The sequence below is a fragment of the Numida meleagris genome, chromosome 22 (genome assembly GCF_002078875.1).
Source record: "Numida meleagris isolate 19003 breed g44 Domestic line chromosome 22, NumMel1.0, whole genome shotgun sequence".
NCBI lineage: Eukaryota > Metazoa > Chordata > Aves > Galliformes > Numididae > Numida > Numida meleagris.
In genome coordinates this window covers 5942677-5966015 of record NC_034430.1, presented here as the reverse complement: position 1 = coordinate 5966015, position 23339 = coordinate 5942677, and the positions used below count along the sequence as shown (strand labels likewise).

General features: G+C 42.1%; 1 protein-coding gene and 1 long non-coding RNA gene across 7 annotated transcripts; one reads left to right on the top strand and one right to left on the bottom strand.

Moving 5' to 3' along the window:
• Positions 403-14934, bottom strand: NIPAL3 (NIPA like domain containing 3). Of its 4 annotated transcripts, none has more exons than XM_021375135.1 (12): positions 14865-14934; positions 11136-11508; positions 10406-10474; positions 10136-10307; positions 9957-10016; positions 9304-9449; positions 8548-8644; positions 8041-8176; positions 7302-7390; positions 5939-6002; positions 4807-4901; positions 403-4144 (listed from the first exon to the last, which is right to left on the bottom strand). In XM_021375135.1, the coding sequence occupies exons 2-12, from the start codon at positions 11232-11234 to the stop codon at positions 3945-3947; spliced, it is 1227 nt and encodes a 408-aa protein (XP_021230810.1). In that variant the 5' UTR covers positions 11235-11508; positions 14865-14934; the 3' UTR covers positions 403-3944. The 4 variants fall into 4 exon arrangements, with proteins under 4 accessions (XP_021230810.1, XP_021230809.1, XP_021230811.1 ...); XM_021375134.1 differs by lacking the exon at positions 14865-14934 and adding an exon at positions 12283-12491; XM_021375136.1 differs by lacking the exon at positions 14865-14934 and adding an exon at positions 12324-12491 and having other exon boundaries at positions 9304-9425.
• On the top strand, positions 12716-23190 carry LOC110387241. 3 transcript variants are annotated; one of them, XR_002432455.1, is made up of 5 exons: positions 12716-13005; positions 13838-13950; positions 14762-14843; positions 15911-17174; positions 20343-23190. It is a non-coding gene; the product is annotated as an uncharacterized LOC110387241 (long non-coding RNA). The 3 variants fall into 3 exon arrangements; XR_002432454.1 differs by lacking the exon at positions 15911-17174 and adding an exon at positions 15373-15508; XR_002432453.1 differs by lacking the exon at positions 15911-17174.

The window sequence follows — 23339 nt, the reverse complement described above, 5'->3', positions numbered from 1 at the left end:
ATGGGTCAGGCCCTCAGTCATAGTGTGCTTTTGTTGTTGTGATTTGGTGCATCTCGCCTTCCCCTCCTCAACCTTCCACTCCTTCAGGCTCTACTTGGATCACATTTTCAAGCTCTTCTCTGAAACAGTGAATGCTAACACTTGTAAAAGCACTGTAAAGCCAGCAATGTTAAGAAAATACTCGAACCTTGTGTAAATTTGCAAGCCTCAGTAGTGCTGCAGCCCCAAACATGAGTTATAGCAGTCTGCATTTCATTTACAAATACACCATTAAAAACCACATTTTTTTTTTTTTGGATGTGCACAGTTCCTATGGTTGTAAACAATTACTGTCTTACTTCCTTCAAGATCTTTAAACCTGATTAAAGCTATAGCAAGAATATTTATCTGGCCAAAATTCCATAGGTTTTACCAGAATCTTTTATTAAGTTAAATTTCCAGAGGTGTCATCAAAAAGACAGAATTCAACAGACATGCAACACTGCTTACAAAAAATTAAGCAGTAATCCTCAGGGTTCAAGACTGTAAAGCCACATTTATATACACATTTTCATACGAACAAAATTTTGTACATTCAGCCAGCACTGGAGCTGTAAGCCACAGCATAAAGCTATATGCTCTTGCATATACAGTGAGAACATATTAAGTGTCCTGGTGCACTGAAAAGCTACACAGTATAAAGGTAACAAAAGTCAGTTCACATTCAATAAAGAAGCTAGGAGAGAGTCAAGGACCTATTCTGCCCAATCCATAATGGAAACAGCAGTTGGTTTATGTGCGCACTTTTTTAGCATTTGATTCTGCAGAAAACACTGCACATTTGGAAATCTAGCTATGCTCTGTTGTTTACAGCACCCTACCTCTCTGTGAATCAGCTGTGGATAAATTGAAGCTTTAACATCTGTGTGTTACAGTATGTGCTTTACAGCAACAGGTTACTTTCCATGCTGCAAAAAGGATTATCATGTGGCATGGAGCCCTCCTTTAAGGAGAGGAAGCACTTTTGTCCTAAATGTCTGCTGCAATCCCAGGCATGGCCATTGTCACTTCAGCCCTAGCCATATTCTGTAAGAAGTCTGAGGGTACAAAGAACCTCCCATTTTCAGTTTGCAAGCTCTGAATTAGAGGAGAGGCAACAGCAATCCTGAGCTATACCCTCCCTCTGTTCGAAAGACTGGATAAGTCCTACACTCAGTTTACTCATGCCTTCTCAGCAACAGAGACAGCATCTGCAAAAACATAGCGGAGACCAGCACGTACAGTCTTCTGAAAGCTTGTGAGAAAGAACAAGAAAGGGGAAAGTACATTAAAAAAGTTAAAATTCAAGTATTTAACATAGGCAGCAAGAAGGGGTGAGGTGCAGCCTGGTAGTCCTACCACCACGCTTACCATGGCTAACAGACTGGCAAGAGCGCAGCTCTCACATCAGTGCACTGAGTTCAACCCTATAGCCCAAGAAACTCCGCAGGCTCTACTGATACTGAGCTATCTAAAATACCGTGCTCCCGAAACAGACACACAAATCACAATATTACCCAATAGGAATTACCTCCCTTGGAATCTCTTGTCAGAAAGCTTCTAAAAGCAAGGTATTAGGAATAAAAACAGCATTGCAATTAGGAGAAAAAGCTAACCAGAAAGAAACAAGGAGCTGCAAAGTCTGCACAGCAATCAACTGCAGTTTTTAAATACTACAGAGAAACTAAGAACTAGGAAAACTATGTTCAGTTACACAGGATCAACATGAATAAAAGTCAACAGCAAGCCCTTTTCAGATCCTTTTGATTAATGTTTTACTTATATATTTTATACAATCTCTGTAATAATTAAAGAATATTGCCATGTAAAATGTGGAGTTTGTAGGTATGCCTGATTTAGCACAGCCAGTTTTAAAACAGTTTGTTTCTGTGCCTTCAGAACTATTAGGTCAATCACCTACTGCCTCATTCATTAAAAGGAAAAAGAGAAGCCAGCATACTCATACCCTTCCCAGCCAGCCCCCACTGTACTACTTCGTTTTGTATCTTACTGAACAGAAGCTGCATGTACGTTCACAACCAATCGATTACCAGGGATACAGGCAGTAGAACCAGCATCACTGCAACTCCAACAAGATTAACATACTGGCAATATTAGCCCATTAACATTGTTACCTTACTTAAGCATAAAAAGTATTGTGGGCAAAAGAAAAGTTGGTATTTCTTGAGGTTTCCTAAGCTGTAGTGTATGTGATGCCATAGTTTGAATTGTCAGATATGCCAAACAGGAGAAGAAACTTCACATATAGGCACATGCACAGCCTCTAGGCATCTTCTCTTTGCAGGGGGAAGGGTTTATTTTTATTTAAGTTGCACAAAACTGTCAATGCAGTCTCATGTATTTCCAGATTGAATTAGTATTCATAGCTGGCAAGGAAAACATATGCAAAAGAATAGTTCTGGTGTCATCTATAATAACATGAAGCAGGAGGAATTATTTATAAGTCAGTTAAGCTCTCAGGAATTTTTGGTAGTGGGAAAAGAATCTGGCCGTGAGTCAAAAAAAAAAAAGAAAAAAGCAGGAAGCCACAGCTGCAATTTCAAGATCCTTCCAAGCCCCTTAGCATCAGAGTTACCACTTAAAAATGCACAGAACACATTCGCTATTCGTTTCAGATTAAGTCTTCTAAGGTCATGGAGACACTTTACTACGCCCAAAATACAACAAAGTAGACTTAAAATTCTGTTTCCCAGTAAAACAGTTGCTTTTAGAGAAGATGATAATAAAACACCAAAAAAAACTTGCATACTCCTTTAAATGTTGTATTTTGTCCCCTTTGCTTAACTGGTTTACCCCCATGTGTCTGTTCTCCCTTTATATCAGCTTACAGCCATCTCTCAGAAGCTGGAAAGATAAACATCATGAGTACACAACGCTTCATTATTCTGCCAGTTCTCACTGAGTGCTGGACTGTGCATGCTCACTTTTTCTACTAGGTCATTCACAGTATTAGGGCAGTACCTTTTTCGCTTCTTAGAATAAAGGAGCACAAAATGGCACCCTTACCTACAACACCTTAACTTCTTAACACTGCCAAAGGAATGTTGACACCTTCAAGCATTTAAGACTACTAAACAATGTTGGAAACCCTATCTCAACAAGAGAGAGATGAGATTTTTCTCTACAAAAATGGTGGAGAATTGTAATCTCATCAAGAGCCACTACAATATCCCTCCAGTCACGTTACTAGTGTTGTCCCTGTCCCCTTTGATCCAACTTGAAGCTCTTGCTGTGAAACCCGAAGAATGACAGTCTTTGTTCTAAACTGCCATGTAATCCAGTGGTGCTAGATAAAGAATTAACATGCTCAGTGCATACATTCAACACAAGCTAGAGAATCACTATACAAGAAAAGCCTAAGAGTACACAGCAAGTTTCAGTATTCGTGCTTGAAAACAATTAGATTTTATTGCCATGTTAAGGTAGCATAGTGGTTACGTTAGAAACATGAGGATTTACAACTTTTCTAGAAATCCATCAGTCGTTCTATGTAAAAGATTAGATCCTTCCCCCCTCTCACTGGGAACAACAACTGAAAACCTCTATTTGCAAATAAACCCACTCCCACCAGCGCTAAAAATTGCATGGCCACTTCTCTTCCCACAGCTCTGCATTCTCACAGTGTCTATTTCATTAGCTTCCTAAAGCCATGATACTGTATTCCATATTTCATGCTCTCCAATAGCAGCCTTCAACAGTGGACTGTTATTTACTCCTTGCTAAGAGGAATGCTTTCAACTTCACAACTACACAGAGTTGTTTATTTTAATAATCAGTCTTAAAAGTTAAGTTTGAGACAAGTTTTAAAGTATACCGAAGTCAGCTTAACACTTGCCTATATTTTAATCACGTTAATAAATAAAGGTCATACTTCTGATGAGTCAAATCAGTTCCTTAGAGGTCATTCACTCCTTCTTGCTGCGCTCCAGCACCCGGTAGGGTGGAGCAGAAACACCTCTGGAACCATGTTGCTCCTGCACTATCGGCAGTGTAGCTGGCGTATAAATTTCCGGCACGTTGTCATTGCTCTCTAGGGCACCGTAGGAAAAGGAAGCTTTGAGGTCAGGCTGAACTGCAATCCCTTTGTCATGCATGTTTTGCATGCCTGAAAATAGCAAAAACAGATTAAACGTTTAGGAACAAAAGCACATTCTTCCCGCACTCTATTAAATCAGCAAATTATATAGACTCTGGGTTAGTGATATGCGGCTGATCAGTTCCTTGAGTGTTAAATGAAAGAAGGCTTTTCAGCTTAGCAGTAAAGCAGCTAATGGAGGAAATTATGCTGCAGTGAATGACAGATTGCAATCATGCATTTATCAAATGCTACATGTCTTTTACACACCTCACCAGAACGACAGTTTAGCTATACTTCCCCAAATAAGTTTCTGCTCCTTCTGGCCTCTACCTTTTGCCATGTATCTCAGTCTTCCCCACTAATCAGTTCTTCCTACTTGATAAAGACCAATTCCAAGTAAATGCTCAAAATCTCTTATCTTCCCAGACAGTAGCCAACCGGACAAGGCTCTTGCCATGCTCTCCCTGGTGTCAGAGGACCCAGAATAAGCATCACTGAAGTGGAACACAATGTCTTCTCTGCTTCATAAAAAACATGGATGTACCCCTCCACATGAGGCCATCAACCAAAGAGAATGGAAAAAATGGAGAACAACATAGCTACCTAATCTTATTGGGACACTTAAGAGAGACTCAAGTTTGAGTGAAAACTCAAGAAATAAAAGAAAGAGGGTGATAAACCACTGTTACCTGGCATAGCATCCATTGATATATAAGGTTCAAATGGTACAGATTTCTTCCTATTTCTTGTGATCAGGAAGACACCTAGAAATGCTATGAGGCACCTGAGAAAAAAGATAAGATCTCTTGAGGTGACCTTGAAAATGGAGAGGAGACAATGTTGTACTACAGGCCCTCAGAAAAAAATCAACACCAAGCACAGTAAAAAAATTCAGAACTAGAAGAGAAAGATCTATGGAATGAGAAAGAATTCTCAGCTGAGTAACCCTTTTTGACAGTACTGAAATGTAACTAGCAATCACAACTTCACATCTTTACCAAAATGCAGAGGGAAGTTTTCACATTAATTAATCTCGACTAAGAGCAGAAAGAAAGCACGTAAAATTTTTATTTGCTTTGATGGCATTCCAGAATTTCACAGCCTAAACTATGCAAGGTTTTCCCATGGATAAACACACTGACAACTGTCAATCTTCGTTTTTACAGCATGTGGACAGGGGAAGGCAGTTCATAACACTAAACTCCCAACTGTTGTTTTTTTCCTGTATTAAATTGAAAGGCATTTCAGGATGCTCCCTGCTTACAGAGAGTTAGTCCTAACCACAGTGTTTGATATGATTAAATGCTGAGTTACAAAGTGAATGCTTTACTGATTATATCTGCATTGTATGAATGGCCATGCCCTACGAAACAGGACTCCCGAAGTCCCATAAGTCAGTGAAGGCTCATGAAATCGATGCCCTCGAGATGGCTTCTCCTGGTTATTTTACAATTCTTGACTGGTGAGTAGATAGCCTGAGAGCATTCCACTTCACCTCAGGAAGTATGAATACACTTGGAAAAACAATCCGTATGATTCAACACTCAAAATGATCTCCAGCACAGTCAGCAAGTTATTTAATGTGAAGCGTAAAAGTTGTACAATTATATACAACCTACTGTGATAAAATTCCTCTAGAGCATCTACCATCACTCAGATAAGGTATGGAACTATGGGCCACTGTATGATCTAACAGAAAGAGCATATTCAGTATTTCATATATACATACATACACACATGTACTTACGTATGGATTTTTAAAATTTAGCCACATGAAGAAATACTTCTCAGCTTTCTATCAAGGAAACTTAAAACACTTACCCAAGTGCAAACATACATATGTGAAGAACATCTTCACCAGTGAAATCCAGGTAGAAAGTTGCTCCTTGAAAAGGAAATAATTCATGATGTCTTTCTTCCCAGCTAACATGAGCAATTACCGCGGCATCTCTAGTACTGGTCCCTCCAAAAACTAAGTCACGTAAGATTGTAAGATTACTATTTCTGTAGTTGGCACCTTTGGGGGGTTTCTTTTTTTTTTTTTTTTTTAAATGGTCTTAATACAGGAAAACATGGCCTGATTTCCACTTCAACAGAAATCGTACGTTTACAAACCTTTTAGAATTTGATCACCAAAATAACAGCACTGCAATTAATATAGCCTTCAGTAAATCTGTACAGCAGCACAGCAACTAATACAAGATTTTCAATATTGGGATAGGAAAAGAAATAGTGTTAGAACTGTTGCAGGTCACTGTGCAAATCAGCCTAAGCTGAATTCTCACCAGATGGTGGTTACCATATAAACACAAGAGACCATGCTTCCTAAGTCTGAACAACAGACCAAATTTGCTCTAACTACAACGGGATAAAAACCCTTGACCCAATTAAGCATACACAGCTTAAAAATGTAAGATTACAGGTGTCATTGCTGCCCTAGATATCAGAAGGACAAGAAACTCAGTTTACACACTCTGGCTCCAACTCTACCTTTCTAGTAGACATAAATAAGCTGATGAATCTGAGAGCAGCATATGGTTTGGAACGTGACAGGAAATAAGCATTAGCCAAAGAGTAAGCCACAGTCTTTCATGGTATTGAACAGCACTAAAAGGCAATGTGTAACCTAAGGGGGGCAGGGTGCTCTCTTCCCTATATAACTAGAATAGAATTACTATTTCCACAGACAGTGCATCTGCTTGACTGTGATGAATACTTTCTCTAGTGTCTTTTTTTCCTTCCAGTTCTGCTCATACGTCTAACAAAAGTCTTCACAGGGGTTCCTTGGGCTTGAAGCCTAAGAGGGTTTAAAATGCTCATCTTTGTTCATAGACAAAACTTACTCTGTGCAGTTAAGGTCTGAGATTGGAGTAATCTGCACAGAATGAGAAGTACCTACAAAGCTGAAAGCAGTTGCATCCTAGATACAATGCAAACAAAACCATCAAGAAGACAATCGTAACAGCTTTGGCCAGAGGAAGACAATACTTTAAATGAAATGAATTCACATTTTGGGAGAGGAAAAAAAAAAAAAGCAAGCCAGCTCCAGAAGAGAGATGACAAGGAAATATAAGTCACTGTCTTGCTGAGTATTCACCTTCCTCAGCTGTAGCTGAGAATTATTTTCCAAAATCTTTTGCCCCTCTTTCTGCAAGGATCAACACGCTGTTTTCAGCACTGTTACCTGCTGTTATAGCTACTGTTGTGGACAGGATATAGCCGATGCTCGCAATCTGAGATGAGTCATAGAGCTGTGAAGCTTGAGCTAAAAATCTGCAACACAGTGACAGATGACAGAAGTTAACTTGGGAAGAATACTCAAACCTCAGAGCAGTTAACATGAACTAGCACACTTCTCCTTTCTGGAGGCACCTTTCAAGTAAATGGTGAATACATTTAAGAAACTTTATTCTTTCTCAATAAACCTGCATAAGCATCCCCTAGAATTAATACAAATGATAGATGAATAAACATTTTGCTGTATTAACTGAAGGCAGTGCAATCACCACCACTGACCTTGGGGCCAGGACGTCACTTGCATTTTGAACAACTCCTTATCATTACTGCTACTTGTGTTTTTACGTTATCACAAGAACAAAGAGGAAAAATACAGGGCACTTTGATTTTGGCCAGTGCCAATACACTGTATTTCACTGGCCACCATTTCATTCACACCATCGTTTCACAAATACTTGAATGATGTATAAATTCAAGATCAACACTTCTTGGCAATGTCACTACATGGAAAAAGCAAAGAACGCTATCCTAGGCTCCTGTGACACAGATTTGAAGACAGGTCACAGAAGAGGCCAGACCTTCTCACTAAGATTTGATCAGCATTCTGGAAATCAGTAACAAACATCTCACTGGTTACAGATCTGCCAAAAACAGCAGTTATAGAAAAGAGAGAGATATTGTCTTACGTTGCTTGATAGACTGCTGTAGCAATCATGCACACCAACATGATATAAAATATTGGGTAGTTGAGTTGGAGGTTTCCTTGTATTGAGACAACAATCATGCCTGCCACAGCCTTCACTGTCACAACAGTCATGGAACCTGTGAATGTTTATGAAAATACAGCTGAAGCATGTCATGCTTAATGGGACAAGAACACTGCACACTCGCTCTACATGTGATAAGCAGCTGCAAACGAAGATCCATAAATACTCAAATCCTTCTCTTGCATCCCTAAATGTCAGCTGTATTCCCAACAACTTTACCACTGTGACCTTCAATAAATCACAGAACCTTTCAATATCGCAGTTTCCTTGTCAACAGGGCTGGGAGCATCTACCACTTGCCTTAAGTGTTTAAACACTATCACGCAATCATATGATGGAAGGATAGAAGTTTTAATTTCTGGAGACACATTGGCATGGTTAATAATACCAAGGAAGTTTTCAGAACAAGAAACCATATCAACTTACCCAGCAAAGCTACCAACAGGAGAATAATTACAATGTAGTTTGCATTTTTCTCCTTGTAAAAATATAGCAGCAGGCAGAATGTGATGATCTCCACAAGCTACAAAGGAAGAGAGAATGTTAGGTGTGTTTACGGTACTAGCAGTAAATGGAATACTGAACGAGTCAGACATTAGAATCACACAACAGGACAAATCAAAGGAAAACGAGCATCCCACAGAATTACAGACCAAGTTTAATCCCGATTGAATACTGACATCACAAATCTCAGTCCATTTTCCATAATAAGGTTCTGTAAGTGATCCCTGCGGCACATGTCTAATTTAATAGCCAAACTTAACTCTGTTGAGGAGAAACAGATTTTACAATATTTTTAATGAGACAGTGATGGCTCAAGAGAAAAGTCAGTCTAGGAAAAGCACAGATACAAGTACAATATTTGGGCAGCTCTGGGACAGTTGCTCTCAGCTGCCATCAATACTACTTCCACAGGCTGAAGCTGACAGGTCAGGGAGAGAGCAGGCTATTTTAAGACTTTTCAGTTAAAGATACTTAAATTCTAACAGAATAATTCAGAGAGAGAATGGTAGGGTTCCAGGCTGCACATGCACTGTGAAATTAACACTGGCAAAAGTTGACAGAAGTCCATTAGCAAGTACAAAGAAATATTGCTAGTATCTATAATGAAAAATAATGCTTGAAAAACTCTCAACCAGGAATACGGCAGAAAACACTCCCATATTTTATGGGCCATCTTACCATATACAACAGAAATGGCCAGCTCACTAAATGCTTAGTGATATTTTCTCCTGTCATCTTCTCATGACTATTAGGCCCAAACGTAATCAGAAGATAAGTTCCAACAATTGCCAAACCACAGCCTACAAAGGACAAAACATAGCGTCCTTCGGCGACCAAAGGACAAAAAAAAAAAAAAAAAGGGAAAAATGGACAGTTAGTGCGTTAGTATGGATGCCTGGGATTACTATCTCACATGCATGTGGCCATGACATCATGCATAGTCCTCCAAGTGACTCATTCCTCTGCCCTTCATGACCTACTTTCAAATTATTAGAACTAAAAAACCTCAGGCAACAAGTATGCCATGATCTGAGAAAAAAAAAAACTCATACCAGGTAGCATCTGCTAAAATAAGTGGAGTCACAAGATCTGCATCTGGGGCTTACTATGCCTGGCATTGCCTACAATCCACTTTCCAGGAAATGGAAGAATGAATGCTTCAGCTCTGCAAACACGTGTATGCGTGAAAACTGGCTGATTTGGTTGTGCCTAAGCTACTGCAGTGCTGGGGTCCCAGGCTTGCCATCTCTCTCTGACTCTTAAGAGGTCATGCTGTGCGTAGGACAGCTTGCGAATGGCGGAGAAAAAAGAAAAGGAACTGCAGTACTTACTCAAGAATTCCTTGGGCTTCCATTTTTCTTTAATAAATATAATTCCTATGATTGCACTAGCTACAACAACAGGAAGGAAAAAAAAGAGAAACAGGATGATCTATGTATTGATCCAGTGATCAGCAATCTCACACTGAAACACATTCAGACTTGCATGTCAGTCATCTCTTTCCCCTTACCTATAAAGGACACTGCACTGAGAGGAACAATCAGTGAAAGAGGAGCAAAGGCGTAAGAGGAAAACACTCCCAGTTCTCCCAGAACCAGCAGAAACAGTCCACACCACCATGTCTTGGTTTTGAAATAGGCTCGGGGATCTTTGGAACCTGCCAGCCGGATATGGCTGTATTTCTAGAAAAGAGAATAGAAGCATAGAAGCTGTGGCATGTATGATGCTTTTTAACGCAGGATGTTAGAGGCAGGATCAATATTTGTTTCGTGATACTCACCTGGAGGTTGAGTGCAATACTGATAACAAGATGCCCAAAAATAGCTAGCAATGCACCAATCAAGTTCTCCTGTAAAAACAAAATAAATATACAGATATTACGTTTACCTAATGGACCTTGAAGGAAGTTGGGGTTTTTCTGCACAATCTGGAAGAGAGCAGACTTAAAACAGTTCCTGGATCACTTGTACATAAAATCTGTTTTTATCTTCTCCACATGAACAAGGACAATTCGTGTAACTTCTGTGGCTACATTCCAAATCTGTGAAACTCAGGCAAAAGATAATCCTTTCTTAATTGACACTTTATGAGAGACTTAAATTAGCAAGCGCACATTTGGACTCTTTGCAGAAAAGTTCCTCAGCAGGAAAGAACAGACTGCTAAACACAACCTGTTAGTCACTCATTCTTCCCTTTAAATATCTGTTTTCATAATGGCTTGGCATTCAGCAGCACACGGATCAGCAGCATTTGCGTTTTGTGAGTCACCTTTTAAGAACTATTCCGCTCTTCTACACCTATAACATCCACTGGTTCAGTGGGCAATTTAGCTCCATTCAAAAACACCCGAGATACCTTCCCGCAACAGACAGTAAAGCTTGCAAGCCTGCAAAAAGCACATGTTAGTCTGGACAACTTAAACAATGCACCTGAGACTGTGTTCTCAGTGAAATACTTTTTATACAGAGAAGCTATGGCCTTCTAAGAGTAGCTTGGAGTAAAAATCTGACCTTATAAGAAAAGGAGTCTGTGTGTGGCTGCACAGAAACCGCTGCGGTGGCCAGTGGGATTTGCAGAAGTTGCAGGTTTGGACTGCTGCCTCTTTCCATTTTTGTTTATTGGAGTGTTTGTTTTTCAGCCTCCTGGGTGACAGAACTCTTTAAAGAGGCTTGAACTCTGCTGAAGCCGTGTCAGTTGTGACTTGGTACCGTTTCTTCCCATCCATCCTGCTTTGCTTGCCTAAAATTCTCTACAGCTTGGCTGCTTTTCTTCCTCTGCTGGGTTACGCTGAGAAAGGCGACAGGACCATAAGCAGAGGTGTAGATGAGTCAATATTTCTAGCGAGTTAGTGGAGCAGCAATGTTACATTCCTCCAAGACAATGCTAGGAATGATTTAAAAGAAAGGGAGGGGAGAAAAAAGGGAGAAAAAAAAAAAGAATCAGTTAAGTGAACTCAGCGGTCAAAAAGCTGCAATGAAACCCCATGGAAGGGCAGCTCACAGAAAAATCCCCAGAATTGAACAGACAGCTGCACGTATCAGCAGAGAAAGTAGAATTCCTATGCGTTCTCAGAGAGCCTCAAGCATAGGATCTCACTCTTCCCAGAGCTCACAAACCGGCTTTCCCGCAAAGGGGGACATTTAACAAGCCCTGCCATTTGGAACGCTCGTACCCGAAGTCTCCTAAGGGCTCCAAGCCCTGCTTTTCCCCCTCTCCTGCCTACAGACTTCTGCCGCCAGCTCAGGACGCCGCACTGCGTTGGCCTCACACCCCCCACGCGCTGGGACAGCTCTTCGTGCCGCCGGAGGGGACGTCACCGCACCGCGCGGTTCCAGGCGGAATTGCCGGGACCGGACTCACTGCAAAGCGCCACACACACACAAACCCGTCCCCCGTCCAGAACCACGGCGGCTCCTTTCACCAAAGGCCTCAGGAAGCATTCGCGGCCCAAAGGGACGGTCGCAGTGAAAAGACCCTGTCGCACAGAGGGCCGCACACTGCAGCAGGGTGCAGTCCGACAAGTGAGGACTCACCTGGGGCTGCTAAGCGTTCCTCAGACCGACCCGCAGCCTTACCCCACAGCTCAGGCCCGCACCGTGCCTGCTAAGCAGGGACCGCTATAACTCACGGACCTCCCCGTCCCCGCGCCGCACTCACCCGGCGGCCCGCAGCTCCTGTCGCCGCCCGGCCCTGCTCACCTGAGGTGCAGGGAGGCCCTCGGCCCAGGGAGGACCTCTAGCAGCGGCAGCGCCTTCCTATCGGCCGGGACCCCTCCTGGAGCCCGGTCCTGAGAGCAGCAGGGAGCGCTGCCCGACCTCACGGCGCTCCGCCCTAGGGGAAGCTCCCTGCACGGCGCCCGACCACTCAGCTGCTACTGCCACCTTAACGCATGCGCGAGTCGGTAGCCTCGAGCCACCTTAACTAGCTGCGCACGCCCAGCAGCGCGCGGGGCTGCTTTAAGAGCTTGCCTGTGATTGGAGGTCTACCGGAATTCTGAGAGAAGCAGGCTGATGATTGGAGGAGATGTGGGCCGGCCGTTGTCGCGGCAACCAAGTGTATTACTCCCTCAGTGCGCCGTGCCGCCTGGCAGGGCGGGAAGTGCTGCCGGTATGAGCTCCGCCCTACGGTGGGATTGCGCCTATGATGGTGTGGCCCTCACGGTTCGGATTCGTTTGCTTCAGAAGCAAAATGGTGGACCTACTAAAGTTCGTTGTGGTGGGTGCGCGAATCTCGCGGCCGTTCTGGAGCAGCATGAGGTGCCTCAGGCTGGGACGAGATCCATCAGGCTGTAAGGCCCCGCCCGATACCGCGCAGTGAATTGTTCAGAGCCGGAGAAGGGAAATCCCAACCACCCAAGTGTTTTCTTTCAAAGCACAGCAGGTATTTACTAATGAAGGCAAACCGTACGAAGTGACGCCCGGAGAAGCTTATATCACAATCTGTTGGGCGTGCATGAGGGGCAAAACTGAACTCCTTGGGAACATTTAAACCAGCACAGGGGGATGGGGAGCACTACCAGTCCCGGCCTTCCCGTGGCTGTATATTGTGTGAGGCAGTGGGAAGTTTGCTGCAAGCTCTCTGGTGGCACTGAGCAACTGCTTTTCCCATACACAGCCTTCTCCTCAGCAGTGATTGTTATAGGCTACTCACCACCACTGCTCAGCAGCATCCCTCCGTTCTCACCGAGCAACAGTGAATTAGAACTCAGTATTGCAGCGCTATCACCAATGCAGCTCTACGCCTCATCCTGATCAGCTGAGGTGTCAGTATTTTTGTCATGATCTCTGCAGAAGACTGCAGTTTGAGAATCAGGGCTGACTGCCACCTCCCCACCTCAAGGCAGTCACCACCTCTGCCGAGATGAGGCCTTTGATTCCAGGCCTTAAAATGTGCAGTTTAGAGAGAGGCAGTGCTGTAAAGTGAGTTGTTAAGGTGCATGACAATCTGCACAAATGATTAAACAGCACTGAGTCACCCTTCCAGGCCATTCATCAACACTAGTGCTTCAAAGAGCTTTTTTTCCCCTTTGCTTTTAAATAAAACAGGAAAATTAAATGCAAAAAATGTCTGCTGATTTTTTTACTTGAATATAGCATTAATGTTAGGATGCATAAGTAAAAGGTACATCTATTTGAAACGAAAGCTGGCACTGCAGTTACATGTTTCCTGTATCTCCATTTTCAGTTTTGTTACTATTGGCTGTTCATTTTAGGTTTCCAAATTTCCTCCGGTCCTTATAAGCAACATAGGAATGTAATCTCAAACTCAGAAAAAAAAAAAAAAAAAAAAAGGATTTAATTCTTAAAGAGACTTCAGTATAACCAGGTGAGTAAGAAAAGCATTTCATGTCCTCGTTTTGATTTTTTTTGCAACTCGATCCTCTTTTGTAACCAAGAATGGAAACTAAGTTTAGATTATGGTGGCTAAATTCACTTTGTAATCACAACTGATAACAGTATGAGGTAAATGGTAAAGCAATGTTAGTAGTTTAAATCTTGAAATTACCTTTGTCCATACCATCTCCCTATCTCCCACCAATCCAGCTTTGTCCGTGGTCCCTTTTCCAGCCTTCTTGAGCTTCCCTGGACACAGAAATATCCTGCACACATTCTCAAATTTAAGAGCAAATTCAAATAAATCAGCAGAGTTGAAGCTTGTGTAGTAATAGGACAGTATGACCGCTCCTATCTTTATATTCTTCACCCTGATCCTTCCCTGATTGGTAGGAGTTACATTGGTTTGTCTGTTATCTGGCCAGCAGAGGGAAGCAGAAAGATATTTTATAACTATACTGTTTTCCCAGCCTGCTCTGTGCAGTTTCTTTTCAAGTCTACCCACACTCTCAGGTGCCAAGGACCTCCTGGGCTTCCTGGATGTGTCTTGAAAGCTAGTGGAAAGAGGGTGCCTATGGCTCCTGACAGTTTCCTACTGTGTTTTGACTGTGATAACACCAGAACTCTAAAAATTAAGTATATTTGGAATTTCTGAAATGTTGCATCCCAAGTATGTAGATAAATCTCAAATATTTTGCTTCTTTTCTTTTTTTTTTTTTTTTTTTTTTTTTTTTGCCTTTGGCATCTTCTCTTTCTTCTCCTCTCTTTGATCTCTTCCTCCTTGTTTGTCTCTCTCATCTCAGTGATATCAGGAGCATATTATCTCCAGACTGAATAACAACGATCAAGGACATACAGGACAAAAGATGAGGGAAAATGGTCAAGGTAGAGAACTTGTTTAAATACCTTCTGTTGGTGCCATCAGTCTGTCTGGTCAGCTTCCAGGAGTTCCAGATGACCCGATGCTAAGTTCTAACTGAAAAAAAGAAGCAGAGTCTTAAGGTAGCTTCATAAAGCACTCCCCTTTGAGAACTTCCTGCTTGAAGAGCAGAGGAGGCAGGAAGCCAAACCACAAGCTATACAAGGGCTTGGCTGATTCTTTCTTAAGCTTTACTCTAGAGAAAAGTTACTGCATTAGGTGGGGAGGGGAAGCATTAGCTCCATTAATACTAGACCTTTTTGGGGTTACTGACTTATTTTCCTCCACCAAAAGCACTTGACTGTGTCTGTTACAGCACAAGCCATTTTGGAGCACATTCCCTTAGCAGGGTAGTCAGGAATAAAGGCCAGTACATGAAGTTTACCACCTGTAATGTAGAGAGCTTATTTGCTTCTTAGTACCTGAGTTGGAATACCTAATAGGTGAATTAACCCACTTTTGTAACTGTGCCAGTTTACCATTCTATTTACACAGCTCCATGGGTGCCAGGAACTGGGATCTGGAAGATATTCCTTGTGGACTTTCCAGACATCTGTGTGCACCCTTATATTTACCAGAATATAATTCATAATACTCCAAGGACACAGACGTGCAGTCATTGTAGCAGGAGGTAAATTTCCAAGACTGTGTAGATCTCTAATCTCCAGTTACTTTCAACCACACTGATGTGATGATGTGCATGCCAAACCCAGAGCTAGATGCAGCAGATGGAAGAAGGGCTCTGTAGTTGTTTTCCTGACACGTGCTGTCCTAGAAGGTGCTAATCAAGCCAGGGTAGTAACTCACCTTTACAGGGCAGGACCTAGCATGGGACTCCGTCCAAACCTCAGCAGGCTAGTCAGCAGGAGCAGCCAAGCCTGGGCAACTCCAGGGAACTGAGCTTGTAGATGCAGGTTTTTTTGTTGTTGTTTTTTGTTTGTTTGTTTTTTAATATCGTCTGCACTGTTTTTTAATATCGTCTGTTGTTGTTTTTTGTTTGTTTGTTTTTTAATATTGTCTGAACTTTCAATAGCCAGTTCTAGCAAATTCTACAAGCTGGCTTCCCTCAGCACAATCATGGAGCACATGGTAGAGATCCTCAAGCATGTGGCAGAACTTCCACATGACAGGACCACACGGAGATGCAAGCTGAAGATTAGAGCAGTACAGTGATCATTCTGCTTCTAGTTCTGGTATTAATTAAAAAAAAAAATCTCTTTTTAAAAGTCCAGAAAGAATAGTCAGGAAAGGTGTGGTTACTGCAAATAATGCATTCTGCCCACATGATGAACTGATTAGGTTCAACTCAGATATTACGGGTGAGATTGTAGATCTGCTGTGACTCCCAGTCTCTACTGAGTAGACAGCAGGGAAATTTCATCTTCCTCAGACTCAGAAATACTCCGTTCTCCATGCAACAGGAGGCTTGCACTAAAAGATTTTAATTTTGAAACAATTAAGACATCTGCCTTAATGCACAATTACAAGTAGAGCATAAAATTAAGAGGTGCAAGTGATGGCTTGGAAAACGGTACATGAAATAAAATAATACCATCCTTTATCCTGTTGCTACACCTTCAGCTGGAATGTTATGGTTAGTTCTGGCCACCCTAACTTAAAAAAAAAAAAAAAAAGGGCTATGACAAAAATAGACTCAATCTACAGATAAGATAGACAATCATTAACTTCCTACTAAAGACTGAAAATACTAAAGATGTTTAGTTAAGGGAGAAGGTAAATAAGATGGCTTGAAATTTATGAGATTATTAAGGAGAAAGAAAAGAAATAGCTCTCCCATATCATACAAAACAGAAGATATCAGCATAAAATTTAAAAATAAAAAGAAAACTAGAAGAAGGAAGTAAGTATAAAAACAACATCAATTCTACATTTGTAGACTAGGATGGTAGTTTACTAGAAAAGCTGTTGGGATAAACTACATAAAAAACAATACTTAATTTATGAAACTCAGCCATAAGGGCCTGCAAGACCAATTATAAGCAAAGTTTAAAAGTTGTTTACATACATATGGAAACATATAGACAGCAGTGGAGGGCAAGGGATGGGGCAGGGCACGCCTAGTGTGTAACGCTGGTGAAATCATGTTTGATGTTCCAGATGACGCTGTGAAGTTCCAGAAATCATGGGAGCTGGCTATAACCACGCTAGTTTGGGTACAGCTCTCAAGGTAGCTTAACAGCCCAGAGCTTTGCATGATGTACTTATCCCGTGTCACTGCAGTCAGTATGTAACTCAGCTATTTCTGCATGATCTGCAGTCTCACCTCTGACTACACGGTAGGTATACCCCAAGGTGTTGTGAAACTTGAGCATACTTTGGGCAGTAACTCTTCAACACCAAGGAAGTAAAAATACATCCCTGACCCTGGGATGGTGACAACCTCTGCTCTTGCTGCATTGCTGGCTTTGATACTGAAGACCCCAGAGCATCCAATGAGTTTCTGTCCTAGAAATCAAGCCTGTGTTGGTTGGTTATTTGCCAAGGAGCTCAAGGCAGGTGAATTTTACACCTTTAGCAGGTACAGGTTTTGAGGTTCAACCTCAGAGTTGGCAATGAGGTCTGACTGTACAACTGATGTAACTGGCTGTGTCCTTCCACTTGCTGTGGATCTATGCCAGTTTATATCAGCTGAAGACCTACCCCTCAGATTCAGGTCCTCAACCTGCTGCGTACTTATTGGTCCCCTCCCATGCCACAGTGACCAGGTTTCGCTAGGGCGTTGCAGGCTTAGTCCATGGGAATTTAGAGTGTGTTTTGAGGTATGGAAGATGTTAAGAAAATACAAAGCGCTAGTAACAATTATCAGATAGTTTATAATAATACACAGCTAATAGACTTTTTTTGTCCTTTCAATGTTCTCTTGCTATAGCCATGGTTACATTAGGATTGTTTTATTCTTCTCTAGAGAGTTTTTTCTTTTTCTTCACAGGATGTCTGCATTGCAGCCATTTCCTAGTGAGCTTTCCCTTTTAAACTGCATTTTAATGCAAGATACACCCACTGTGTGGAAGGGCAGAACACATTGACTCTTCATAGCATTCGATGGCTTTGCATAGCTGTTTAAGGCAGAATGAAGACTACACAATTTAATAAGCTTAATAAGTTGCCACTCACCAGCTGAGACATCTTAACTGGCTTCGTGCGTGTTCTTGAAGCAATTTACGCTTTTATAAAGTAATTTGATACAGTTTAAACACCAGCAAAGGTGTTTTAAGCAAACATGCCTTACCTCACTATTTGGGTGTGCAAAGAGCACACATACAGAGTTACTGAGACTCAGCTGACATGGGGTAATCACGTCGCTTATACAATCTGTATACCAAGACTACGAACTTTCTTATAATGACTCACTGTGGCTGAGAATCTGCCCCAGCATGTTCTAAGTTGATTAAACTAGTTTGCAGGCCATAATTATTTTCTATATCATAGTATAATGGATTCACATCATATTATTTTTAACACTGTAAGAATTTGCTTCTGGGAATGGCCTTCTTAAATTAATCACTGACTCATGATTTACTGTAGGAGATAATATCTAACCTACAAGAAGCAGAACAGGAAACTATCCATTTAAAAGATGGCAGTGTCTGATAATTTATGACTATAGACAAAGAGACATCTGAGAAGAAAAAGAAGTCTTCATGTGGCCACTGCTCTCACTCAGGCAAGAAGGAACTTTTGTCTAAGAACAGGAGGGCCTGCATTTGAGGCAGTGACAGCTGAAAATTGACAAATATTGAGGGGAAAAAAAAAAGTGAGCAATGAGAAAACTGTCTCAAGTTGTCCTCAAAGCTGTCTCCAGCTCTTAGACCAAACCCACTAGTAAAATAAGTCCAGTTAAACATCATGACTACTCTAAGTATTTCACCAGCTTAATATAGGAAAAATAAGAAAACCAGGGAAAAATGTCAGTCTTTTTGTGTTTGCATCTTTTATCCAAGTGTCTTCTCTCTACCTCCTCACTGTTGTGCCTGAACTGTTGTGGTCTTCCACTTACATCAGTAAATTAGCCTTGACTATTAAATGTTTTAACTATTAGATTACATAAAAAGTTCATTTCAGCAGTCAACAACAACAACAACAAAAAAGAAAACATAAAAAAAAAAAATCATGCCTCCTGGAGCATGTTCCAGGAGGTTAGACTTCAATGTGAAAACATGAAGAATCTTTCACTCATTTCAGCACTCTCATAACCTTTGGCACCACAGTTTTTGGACTCACTAAAGCAAGCAATTCTCACTGAGCGTGTGAGCTCTTTAGGAGCTGTGAATGAAACGTGTTCCGCCGTACATTCTGAAGAAGAGCAGCAGCATGCACCAGAGCACTGACTGTGGCAGGTAGCTGAGTGCTCCATAGGAGCAGTGTGACCTCCTGCCCCAGGGACTTTTGACACCTCTGCGCAAGTTAAATCTCTTGGGGACCACTAGCAGCATAACTGCAGTGCTGCACACTGAGCTCAGTGCAAGTTGCAGGAGAACACAACCACTCCAGCATTATCTGCAGACTTCAAGAATCTCTTATTTCAGTTTACTCAAGTCATGCTTAGTTAAAAGCCACCAGCCCACAGAGATGTCCCCTTCCTGCAGCGCTTTCCAGGGGCTGTCTTGCAGATGGCCTTTAGGTGTATTGGTAGTGTCACCTCAAATGCTGGGCTCAGTCAATGGCTTGAACCAAATTAGACACTTAGCACTGACGCTGCAGAAATTGGAGAGAGCAATTAAAAGCAAAAGTCACATTTGCTGCAGGAGTTTAATGTCCTCAGTGACCATGCAAATGCAAGCTTTACATGCTGGGCTGTCAGAAGGACACCTACCTAGAGTTGGTAAGCACTCCCAAATTTTAGTCCTAATACCACCTACAGCTGCATCATTAGAACCATTCACAATGGAGACAACTGTCAGGACTCTAGTGAGCCTCCCTTCCAACTGCTGTGGATAGACCCCTTTGAATCTCTGCTGAGACAACATTTCAGAAACGATACTGACAGTTTTGAGTAGCCTTAAGAACACCCTAGAACACCCCATAACTTAGTGTAAATGCCAGAGGCTTCTGGAGAAGCCACATTAGCATATAACGTACCAAGCTCCACAGTACTCCTGGCCCATCGTCTGTTGAGGTTTGAGACACAGAGCATGAGGGCACATAGCTTATCATACAAGTTACATCACATGCAAATTCCCCTCCTGTTTGATTGTTTAAAATTACTAATGTCTCCATTTGTGACTATGCCCAAGACAAAGTGCAGTATTGCCTTATCAGAGCCCCTTGAAATAAGTTCTGCCCAGGACAGCACTTTTAAAATCCAGAATTGATTTCCCCGCACAGTCCTGTTATACCGGTTCTTTTTTCCTTCTGTATGCTTGCTGACTGATGCACTCTCATTCCTCAGCACCAATGTTGTGGCCATGTTTGGTATTTACATCTCTTTCCTGCTTGTTTTGCAGGTCACTACAACATCAACAATTCCCTCATCAAATTGTCTCCCAAGGGTATAACATAAAGTCAAAGACCTCCAACTGATGAGGGCAGACAGATTTGCTACAGATCTCGCAACCTACTGGCCACGTAAATCTACCAAGGAAGCAAAGAAAACTCATTTCAGAGAAGTCCAACTCTGGAAAACACACCACTTTCATGTGACATGGGAAACTACGTCAGACAACAGAGCGATCCTGCAGTGTCCCACTACATCACCTGGTCCAATTTGGCCAGTTATTGCCACAGGTTTACAGGAACTGGCTTAGAGATGGAAGTGTTACAGTACATTGCCTTGAAGGGGAGTGTGGGCTGATAATGCCCTGGAGCAGTGTATCAGAGGTACCTTTATCAGGTGATCTTTCAGACATTTACAAACAGTAATTAAGTACTGCACCACCCTTGTGATGTAGGGGTAATTTCTCACCCCCCATTTCACAAAGCAAGAAGCCAGAGCACACATGACCTGGAAAAAGAACCTTCTGCTCTCATATCCCAGACTGGGTCTTTAAGCACTCCTCTGTGTTTCTTTGCCATAGCCAGTACCCTAAACATACCCCCCCCAAGGAACACACTGAACACAAAGGGTCAAATCTGGGAACCACCGAACAAGAACAGTGAGGGTTGCTCACAGCAGTATGGCATCTTGGGGAGCCTAATGGATAAATCATGGCTATTCTCCCAGCTCCCGCTAGGGCTGGGAATTAGAGTTGGAAGGAGGCTTGTAAAACTCTCAAGTATTTCCTTCAAGTCAGAACTGCCATTCCCATGTATCTCATCCTACCCCTTTCAAAGGGATTAAAGCCATGGAAGGAAACTCCCTTCTCCAAAGCCCTCTGTTCCCTTTGTATACTTGTGAGAAGACAAATAAATCTGCCTATCAGCAAATCGTTCAAGTAAATTTATTGTCATCATGAAATGACTTTGCCTAGTCTTAGATTAAGATCAACAATAAATTCCTGACCACAAAGACACGAAAAAGGCCAGAGCTCTCCTTACTCAACAAGTGTATCTTCACTGCATCTCTCAGCAGATGTATGTTTTAACAAAGGGTTTGTAAAAGGATTGGGAAGCTGTAGGCTGAGAGGGAAGCAATGCCAAGTGGCATTTGAAAAGGACAGAGGGCTAGAGGAAAGGACAAATTAAATATGAGGAGTGAAGATTGCTGCTCTGTACCATCAGAAAACACAAAAACATTTCACACCCAACTGCTGGCATTAAAGCTTGCGGCCTCTCCTGTTTCAGTCATTGGGAGAGAATAAAAGGAACTCCCTGCTGGAGTCATCTGGCATTGCTGCTTTGGCTTTAGCACTATTTTGCTTTGGAGTAGCTGAGCAGCCAGGTCTCTGCAAAAGCTGGATCACTGACAAGCCTTTCCATTTTACCATAAATAAAGTGAGCTCACTGTGGCATTGCAATTGGACCCTTTTTTGCCCAGATAATTTCCCAGGGATTTTGGTTAAGGAGGATTAAGTATTGACCTCCTCAGGGTACCTGACAGAAACCACAGCTTTTGCTTCCAGACATAAATCTCTATCAGCCCGGGAAAAATTCCTTCAGTCTCTTCTCTCCTGGCAGACAGAAATTCTGCTTGACTCTCTCCACTCCAGCAATCCCACCTCATAGGCATCCTCCTTTGCCTAGGCCTGAGCAGTATGACCTTGTGGATTACCAGAGGGTCTCCGAAGTAAAACTGCTGAAGTGCTGCGTTTGTCTCAAACATGAGGTGATGGATCACAGATCACAGAAAAGAGATCACAGCAGATCACAGGAAGAATATCCTGTAAATCCTGGTAAAAATAAGGATTATTCTGAAGTACTTCTCACTACTAGAGATACCAAAACACAGGTGTGACTTAGCAGCACTATTGCCCACACAATAGGAAAGAAGCAAGAGCACGAAAGTTAGGAGAACCCACTTGCAAAGGCACACAGATGCCTGAAGATACACACCATTTCCAAAAGGCAGTAATAAATAGCACGTAGGTTCTTTTGAGAATTGAGGACAGCACATTTATGGTAAGCACCCAGCAGCTAAATCCTTACTAGATGAGAGCATAGCATTTCCTGTCACCTTTCAGTGGTCTGGTCTCATTCAAAGTCTGGACTAAACAGTCTTCATTGCACAACAGCGAAGTGACAGAATCCTTATGACCAGCTCTATATTCATCTTTCTGGTCCATATTTTACCATATTATTTTTAAAGGCAAGATTGAAAAAAGCAAGTTTTGCAAAGTAAAGGCTATTAAAATATCAGAGTGTCAGTGTGTTTGATAAACAGGTTCTAAGTTATAGTGCACGTGTAAAGCTATCATATAACTCTGACTCTTGGTGCAACAGACATTTCACCTGCAATGCTTTCCTGTTTGAATGGAAAAAAGGAGCACTTGGAGGAAGAGAGTAGGAAAAAAAAAAAATCATCTTAAACTTAAGAAAGCCTCCATGCCCAAGATGGAGAGCAACATGACATAGTGCCTCAGCATAATCACTTTGGTTATATCACCCTTCAGTTGTTCCGTCCTTGGCAGGCTTTGCCAGAATTTTCCTGATTTAAACCTGAGTAAAACGGAGAAGATACATGCTTGTAATTGGGAAATACATGGTGAAGAGGGAGGAGGGACCCACCCCCAGTGCAGCATGGTTAAACACGCCAGGCTGACTTAGATAATGTGTGCGGTTACAATTTTTCACCTGTCTGTCCAGCTGCCACCAGTCCAGCAGTACATAACAGTGGGAGTTGTTCCTCAGTGGCAAAGGGATGGCTCACACAAGGATGTGTGCCTGGATTTTATCCTTATGACATTGTTAGCATTGATTAAAAAAAAAAAAAAAAAGCAGACAGAGGGACAAATCCTCCTGCAGTTTGTGCTGAGCAGTTCTTTCCTATGTGGGTAGGGAGGTAGTCATTGGGCGGAGGCAGAACCCGGTTCAGCCTGGGCGGAACAGATCCCTCTGTGCCCATTCCA